We start from the raw sequence: 9139 nt of genomic DNA on the forward strand, positions 1-9139 counted from the left end.
GGGGGGGGTGGGGGTGGGGGTTAGCATTTCAGGGACACGGAGAACAGTAGGACATTGTATTGGAGGAGTACTGAGGAAAGGTCATAATCTTTTGTGAAAGAAGCTTTAGTAGCTGGTTTCTTGGTACTACTTTTGTCCAATACTTAATGCTATTTATATTTTTGTTGGTTCTTCTGTCAATTATGCTCGTTTATTGATATTGTTGTATATTGTTTGTTACTAAAAAGTAAAACCTCCATGTCTTTAACAACTGTCGCTTCATCCTCATTAGCTTCACCACTCTGCTGTTTCTTTTTAAGGAAATAGAAAGCTGTTCCAATTAACACCCCCTCACCTTTTTTTTTTTTCTTCTTCTTCTTTGTCCTTTTGTAGATATGGGGCTTTTACAAGCAAGGCTACAAGTGTAAAGGTAAGACGGCAATTCACTGAGCAGATGTCCTTGTTCCAGCTGGAAGGCTGCGGCCTCCGGAGAGTCACCGATTCCTATCGGCTCCATTGATTCCCCGCCGCAGCACGCTCACGGACGCACGCAGGCGCCGGGCGTGCTCGGTCAGCGCACGGCTCCTACGGATAGGTGTTTGAGAAAAGGAGCCTTGTTTTCACAAGCGAACGCAGACAAGACAGCAACTTTCAACGCCTTGCCGCCGTCAGAACTCCTGCTCATTAGCTTCAGAAACACTCGGCCCAGACGTCAGCGGTCTGTGGTGGCGATAGTCTGCAGACTGACAACAACACAATATGTTGCATCCACTTAACAAGCAAAACATCTTTGGGTACAATGGCAAAAGCCTAGCATGCATTGAAGAAATGCGTAACACCTGCCACCTTTCATGCCAGAGTTCTAGATGAAGATCTTATGAGAAGAAGGAACGTTTTAGTCAAACCAGAAAATGGCGTTCTGCACGATCTCACGCAGTATTTCAAGATCTTTGGAAATCTATTAGTGCTTGGAGGATGTGTTGAGGATGACTCTCGGTTACTACCACATCAAATTTTAGCTCAATGTTGGCAAATTTGATTAGGTTACAGTCATTTTTGTGTTGGCTAATGTTGGTTAGCTGTGGTGGCCATCCTAAATTGGATCGACTCCAAAAGTTAATCAGTTGTAGATCTACATTCAGTGATTACTTCCTGAAACTTTCTTTGACATCCATCCAATGGTCCAATGAGATATTTTGCTAACAGACAGACAGGGTTGACTTCAACAGTTAGAGGCAAAGTTTTAAAAACAGATCTGATGGGATCACTTAGCTCTCAGAGTGTAAGTTGGGCGTGACTCTCAGCTTATTACGCACCAAAACTTTGCTGAATTTCTGTAGATTTTATTAAGTTATAGCCAATTTCGTGTTCGCAAAGTTCCCTTAGCTGTGGCGGCCATCTTCAACGGGCTTGACTCCAAAAGTTAATCATTTGTGGACGAACATCCAGTGATTACTTTCTGAAAGTTTCACTAAAATCCATCCAGGGGTTCACGAGAAATTTTGCTAACAGACACAAGGAAACACTCGCACACATAGACACAGGCAAAAACATTAATGCCCTCTCGCATTCGGGGGAGAGAATAACAGGAATATTTGTATCTACAGTGTTATTTTACAGTCTGCATTTTTTTTCAGTTCAGTTATTCTTGTACAAATACACTGAGAGGTACGCGATGTAGGAACACTCTCCTCATTACCGTTGTGAAAAACTTTGCACTGTTCGTTTTGTATTTTTCACCATTAGGTGACTCCTCATTCATTCAGGCCTTCAGGTTGGATAAACGGTGCTTATTAAGTCTCTGGCAAGTCATCATGGAGCGTTTCAGTTGCGTAGCAGCCGGAGTAATTAATGAGTGTTTCTCCGGGCCTGTGAGGTTTATTACCAGCAGCTCGCACAGCATTCAGCACCTCGTGTTTGGGAGACGAGAAATAGACCCCTGTCTGATCGCAGGCTAATGTCTTAATTAGTGCAGACTTATTCTGTTTTTCAGCAGAATAAATTAGCAATTTCAGCTTTTTAAACACAATAATAAGAGGGTCAGTGAGTCCAACGTGACTCTGTGTTTTTTTTTTTTGTTTTGGGGGTGGCTTCTGTGATAACGTACAGGTCAAATACAGACACACACACACAGGCGTATGTGTTTGCACTCACGCACACTCTGTCCGCTGCACTCCCGAGTGCCTGCAGTCTGCCCGGGAGTTGTAGTGTGTTCTGGCTTGTTCCGCTAATGAGACCAGAGGAAGTCAATGAGAGAGCCCCCACCCCCACCACCCCTCTTCAGCCATTCATCCCCATTACCATTGTTAGCTCGGACTCAGGGAGGCAGACGGAGCGCCAGGGACATAATTGAAATGAATCACCCACAGCGGTGCAGTGCAGGGAGCGTGTGGCCTCGGCGTGTGTGTGTGTGTGTGTGTGTGTGGGGGAAGGAGGGCGGGGGGCTGTGGATGTGTGCTCTGATGCAGCAGATGTCAGATATTTGCACCTAACCATGGAAGGCCTCTAGCTGTGAGAGAAAGGGTGCAGCAATCACAGCTTCTGTATCGATACGCGACAAGAGATTGAAAAGTTTGGGGTTTCAGACGTTTTCAGTCAGTTCAAATGAGTCTTCGCTTCAGAAATGAACAGACAGAGTGGAGCAGAAGGAGATGGTGGCTGTAATGAACATTATAGCTATTAAGTCTATTTAGTTGTGAGATGATGTTTCTACTAAGAGTGATGCCGTCAAGAAAAATGCAATAACCGAGTATGAGACTGAGACGAACCTTTACAGGCCGACGCTAGAAGAGCTAAAAACGTCAAAACCAGGAAGGAGTGTTGTTTCAGCTTCCTCCACGAGTGTCAGCGAAGTCGTTCAGCACTCACCGTTTACGCTGCCTCTGTGGCATGAAATGCAACTTCTCTAGTTTGTGTTTGAAAACCGCTCACTTAAAAATAAAAAGTTGCCCAATTTAGCAGACAAAAAAAAAAAAACATAAACAGCTCAGACAGCAAGCTTCTTACCAGTTTCCATTAACCAAAGTATGTTGCTGTGTTCAGCATCTCCTTGCAGAAAAAAACTAAACTAAATTTGATTCTGTGGCACCATTTAGATAAAAATCCCTGTTTCACCTGTTTTATTTATTTATTCGTCTATAAACTGATGTGCACTGGCTCTAAAAACATAAGGAACGTGTCTTTTTAGCTTCAAATATAGAACAATGAAGGGAGTTGGTAACAGCTCAGATCCTCTGTGGAAGGGATCTGAGTAATTAGTATCTTACCTGTCGCAGATAGCTTTGAGAGCGACCTCAGTGTGGAGAAACAGAGTAATATTAGATAAATTTTAGTTCTTATGTGGATACTAAACATGCCCCTCTCTTCCCACCACTCCCCCNNCCGGCACATGGACGCTCTGGCTGCAGCCTGCGGGGTGAACTGCCACAAGGCGTGCAGAAGCCGCCTGGCTGTCGAGTGCCGGAAGCGGACGAAGAGCATCAGCCACGAGACGCCGCCGGCCCTCCAGGCCAGGTCCTACAGCTTCCCCCCGCCTGCCAACGCTCCCCCCAGCCTGCAGAACACAGGTGAGACACTTTCACAGATGGCGAGAGTTTTCATTTAGAACATTTCACTCCAAGCATCACATGCTAGAAAAAGTCTACATTCGTATGTAGAATCATATGTTTTGTCCTTTTTTTATCTAGGCCTTGGTACTAACACATGTTCCAGCTGATTTAGTCGCAAATGACATCAGTAGTTGCCCCTACAGTGTGGCTCAGGACAGTTTGTGTTCAGATTACCTAACTATTGAGGATAAAAGCCTTTCAGACCTTCTCAAACAGGTGGTCTTAGAGAAGACATCTTCAGTGCATATTAAGGATGTCCTCATCTATCTTTAGCACCATCAAGATGGAATCGAATTGCTCAGGACGGATGTTCCTGCCAGGTCCTGAACAGGGTCTTAGAGCTAGACAGCTTGATCAGTCTCACTCTCATATTCCTTACCGAAACAAGACTTTAACGCCACATCACTGCTCGTTAAAATGACCTGATGTGTACAGAGGCTGAACATACTTTACCGTAGAAGCTTTTACAAATATAGTTTCCAAAAAAAAAAAGAGAACATTGATTGCCAAAAAAGAACAGGCCATGGCAGCTCAGTGGTCAGCAATGCAGTCTCATAATATTGAGGTTGCAGGTTCGAGCCTAGGTTGCATCAGGAATGGCAACTGACCTAAAACATTTGCCAAATTGTTCATGGAAGTTAGCTCGAAAGAACAACCAAGAAAAGTTCTGATTAGATGTGGTTTGGCATCACGAGTGGAGCGGTAGTGTTATCAGGCAGTTGCCAGAGCATCTGTCAGTCAGTTGAAACTGCGAGGGAAGGTCAGCAAACACAGAGGATGCCTTGTAGATATGCAGAAACCGGGCTTTCTATGTTCCAGCCCTCCTTGAGGTTTGAATTACGACGGACAGAACCGGATCCTGGATATAGGTGGCTAAAATGAGCTTTGTCCGTAAAGCGGCCAGCCTCAGCCTTAGAGAGAAGCCGAGGAGCTCCATCATAAACGAGTGGCAGAGCTTGTCTGTGGACAGGTGGTAGATGGTGGATGGATAGATGTCTTACCCCTCCTGAGACATGACTCTGGTACAGTCATTCAGCAAGCCAACACCTGGGGTCCGAAAGGTCCCCTGATCTCCCCCCAGTCCAACATTAGCTGGGACGTCAACCTCGACCCAGAGTCCACCTGTTGGATCCTGAGGGCTAAATCCAACACACACAGGACAAGATACAACCGCCGTTTGACCGTTCTGCACCTTTTGCGCCCAGAGCTGGGGATCCGCCCCACCCTACGGACACGGAGGGTCTGATCTGATGCTGGAATCGCTGCAGTACAGTCACATGACCTGTTGTGCACATTCCATCTCCTCACATTTCTCCCTCTTCGTCCGGGTGCTTCTTCACCGGATGTGTTTCAGGAGCGTGGACCAGTTGAAGATTGGCTTAAAAACTGCAGAGGTCCTTTTTGGAAGATAGTCTCAGAAATGGAAATCTAAATGACCCAAGCTAGCAAAACTGAGACTGTTTTTTTTTTTTTGTTTGTTTATTTATTGCAGCCGTTCCCTGCCTGACTCTATTTTTACATCAGCCTGAGCCTTCTTCATCAGACCGGTCTAATGAACCAGAATGGTAGAAGGAAAAGTGCACTTTTCATTTGATTGACCAATCTCCTTTTGGCTTCTGTTTCCATCAGTAATTGCTGAAGAGGACCTCGAGACAGTGGAGGAAGGGGTATTTGATGTCCATCTATAACCAGGTGAGAAAGACTTTCACTTCTGTTTCATAGTTTTTATCGTGTTTTGCTGTTTTTTTACATATCTTTTATGTTATTAATCGATTGTCGCTCATGTTAATAAGTACATGTTTGATCCTGGTGTCATGGCGATATCTGGCACACAAACAGGACATTTGTCCACTCGGACTAAACTCACCAGATAGAGTAACTTAAGGGGGTTAGTCAGACTGAAGCCCCCAAATCTCGGACAGCTTTTTCACAAACACACAATTCCACTTGAATTTAATTAGATGTGCTGAGTCAACTATGGTCCCATTTGGTATTTGTTTTCTCCCATTGCCTGTGTTTCTAAGTTTGTTTATCTGTTGTGTTAGCAAAATATCCCATGAACCAGCAGAATCTCATTATCCAACACAAAAACAGTTATAACACCGCCATTTTTATACATGGTGACCTAAAATTTAAAACGGGTGTAGCTGAAAGTGATTTACATCAAATATTAATGTTTTTTTTCAAGGTTCCAAGCTTCATTATTTCTCATCGTAAGGTGATTCAAGTTTATAACTAGACGAAAGTCAGCGGGCGATGTGCATCACTTCAGATTTGGAGATACACTACATTGACAAAATTATTCACTCACCCATCCAAATCATTAAACTCCGGTGTTACAATCCCTTCCATGGTAACAGGTGCATAAAAGCAAGCACTGAGGCATGCAGACTGCTTTTAAGAACATTTGTGAACGAATGAGTCGCTCTTAGGAGCTCAGTGACTTCCAGCGTGGTACCTGTGCAATAAGTCCAGTCATGAAATTTTCTCACTGCTAAATATTCCACTGTCAGCTGTTAGTGGTGGTAAAACAAAGTGGAAGAGATTGGGAACGACAACAACTCAGCCATGAAGTGGTAGGCCATGTAAAATCACAGAGTGGGCTCAGAGGATGCTGAGGCTCATAGAGCACAGAGGTCACCAATGTTCTGTAGAGTCAACAGCTACAGACCTCCAAACTTCATGTGGCCTTCAGATCAGCTCAGGAACAGAGCATAGAGAGCTTCATGGAATGGGTTTCCATGGCTGAGGAGCTCCAAGCCTTTTATCACCAAGTGCAAAGTGTTGGATGCAGTGGAGTAAAACACTCCGCCACTGGACTCTAGAGCAGTGGAGACGTGTCCTTTGGAGGGACTAATCATGCTTCTCAGTCTGGTAATCAGATGGATGAGTCTGGGTTTGGCTGCTGCCAGGAGAACGGTTCTTGTCTGACTACATTGTGCCAAGTATAAAGATTGGTGGAGGGAGGATTATGGTGTGGGGTTGTTTTTTAAGAATTGGGCTCGACTGCTTAGTTCCAGTAAAAGGAACTCTTAATGCTTCAGCATATGAAGACATTTTGGACAATTTGCTGCTTCCAACTTTGTGGGAACAGTTTGGGGATGGCCCCTTCCTATTCCAACATGACTGAGCACCAGAGCACAAAGCAAGGTCCATAAAGACATGGATGATGGAGTTTGGTGTGGAAGAACCTGACTGACCTGCACAGAGTCCTGACCTCAACCTGATAGAACATCTTTTGGATGAATTAGAGCAGAGACTGAGAGCCAGGCCTTCTGTCCATCATCAGTGTCTGACCTCATAAATGAGCTTCTGGAAGAATGGTCCAAAATTCCCATAAACATTCCTAAACCTGTGGAAAGCCTTCCCAGAGGAGCTGAAGCTGTTATAGCTGCAAAGGGTGGGCCAACATCATATTAAACCCCAGGGATTAAGAATGGGATGTCACACAAGTTCAGATGTGTGTGAAGGGAGACAAGTGAATACTTTTGGAAATATAGTTTATGTGTGTATTGGATCCTTTGAGGGACTGAAGATCTAATTGGGAAATCTGTCCCATAATGCAACCAGTGGCAGCTCATCTGAGTCCATATAAACCCCGATATGATCTTCTCTTAACTGCAGTAAAAGTTCTGCCGAGCAGATTTAGCCTCCTCCCCCCTTTTTTTTTCTTTTCTCCCTCAACCAGACGATGGAAATAAATGGATCAATAAGTGTGCTGTAATGAGTGTTAACTGTGCTGGAAAAGCCTTCAGGTGTTCCTGGCTGCGCGTCTTTGAAAAACATCGACTGAAATCTCAGCTGGAATATAAATCTGAGCTGTGAGCGGTTCAGTCGAACAGAGGGGCTCTCTTCTCAGGCTGTTTGATTCAAAACATTCTTCAACTGAAACTAATCAGTGTATTAAAATGAAAAAGAAAAAAACAAAAAATTGAGGCATTTGAAGATAACAGCAGCAGGTTTCCCTTTGGAGGAACGATTCTCCTGCTTCTTGTTACATCTTCTACCCTCGGAGAGTTATCTCACAGTGAGGTTGGACACCATTGTTTTTAGATTAACCAACTGAAGAAAATTCAAAAGGACACGAATAAATTAAACTACAAGGGAATCGTGTGGCTTTGAAACTATAATTTGATGTGGTTTTGCTTTGCAAGATTGCCACGACCTCTTATGGCCTCCCGTTTGAAACTGATGCTGTCGTGGGCGTTTCACTTCATGTTTGAAGGTTGCCTAAACAATAAAACTAGCATTCCTTGGAGGAATGCATTACAAAGTTGTAAACAAAAATCCCATGCAATCTGTTAGCACTCACACTATGTTTTAGGGATGAGTCCCAGCTACTACCGTAGTAGATCTTAGGTCAATATCTGTTAATATTTGACTGAATTATCATCATTTTTGTGCTTGTTAAGGTTGGTCAGCTGTGGTGGCCATCTTGAATCCTGTTGACTCCAAAAGGCAATCAGTTGCAGATGTACATCAAATGGTTACTTTCTGAAAGAGTCATTAAAATCTGTTGTCTGGTTCATGAGATATTTTGCTAACAGACAGACACAGTAGACTCCAATAGTAAATGGCAAAGTTTTAAAAACAAATCTTCTACAGTCCATTAGTGCTCAAATTATGTGTTGGGAATCAGTCTCAGCTACGACCACAATAAATTTTAACACAATATTTGTAAAACTGACTGACCTATAGCCATTGTTGTGTTTGCAAAGACCACTTAGCTGTGGCAGCCATCTTGAGTGTAGTTGATTCCAAAAGTAATTCAGTTGTAGATGTAAATCCAATGACTACTTTCTGGGAGTTTCATAAAAATCCGTGTGGTGGTGCAGAAGATATTTTGCTAACAGACAGACAAACAAATACTGACGTGCTCTCGAACAGCATCAGCTGTAATATCAACTGTCAGTGTGTCACAATTCTTGCAGGAGCCGTCGACGACGACAGCCCTCCGCGCTCTATCTCACAATCCGTCCAACATCTGGTGATCAAGCAGCCAAACGTGTCACTGTCAGGGAGGCTGACAGGGAAACGTGCCACAGTGTTAGTCTTTAAAGCCCCCCGAGCAGTGAGGAGAAGTCCCACCGATCACACACCAGGACGCCTATATGCTGCCACACGGTGGACGCATCCTGCTACTGCGCTGCTCTCCATCCATCACAGGAACCAGAAGAACAGCATCACTGGAACCGTCGTTTTTGTTTGTTTGTTTGTTTTTTTATTATTCAGTCTTGGCCAAAAGTGTCACTGTAAAAATATTATTGTATGTTCATAAAATTAAAATTCACTTTTTTTTTTTATTGTGCAGGGGTCTGCAATGTGTGGCTCTAGAGGGCAATTTGAAATTTCATAGAAATCACGATTTTTTAAATTTTTTTTAAATTCATAACCAGAACAGAAATGGCTATTTTTAGCATTTTTTTTTTCATTTTGAATTTTCTGTGACACAATGACACTCATAACACAAGGAGCAAAGTGCATCGATCAGTCGCCTTTTAGGCCACTTCATTAATCCAGTTTCTTTCTGTAAAATCCGTCAGAAAATCAAA

General features: G+C 43.6%; 1 protein-coding gene across 2 annotated transcripts in view; it reads left to right on the plus strand.

The window, feature by feature from the left end:
• LOC108239371 (RAS guanyl-releasing protein 2) overlaps positions 1–9133 on the plus strand; it is a 76284-nt gene extending 67151 nt beyond the window's left edge. For both annotated transcript variants that reach the window (XM_017422047.3, XM_017422046.3), the window contains exons 14-17: positions 373–409; positions 3387–3545; positions 5217–5279; positions 8519–9133. In XM_017422047.3, the coding sequence (XP_017277536.1) occupies positions 373–409; positions 3387–3545; positions 5217–5275 (255 nt within the window). In that variant the 3' untranslated portion in view covers positions 5276–5279; positions 8519–9133. The remainder of the gene's footprint in view (positions 1–372; positions 410–3386; positions 3546–5216; positions 5280–8518) is intronic.
• The last annotated feature ends 6 nt before the right edge of the window (positions 9134–9139 follow it).

Source organism: Kryptolebias marmoratus, linkage group LG7, assembly GCF_001649575.2.
Source record: "Kryptolebias marmoratus isolate JLee-2015 linkage group LG7, ASM164957v2, whole genome shotgun sequence".
NCBI lineage: Eukaryota > Metazoa > Chordata > Actinopteri > Cyprinodontiformes > Rivulidae > Kryptolebias > Kryptolebias marmoratus.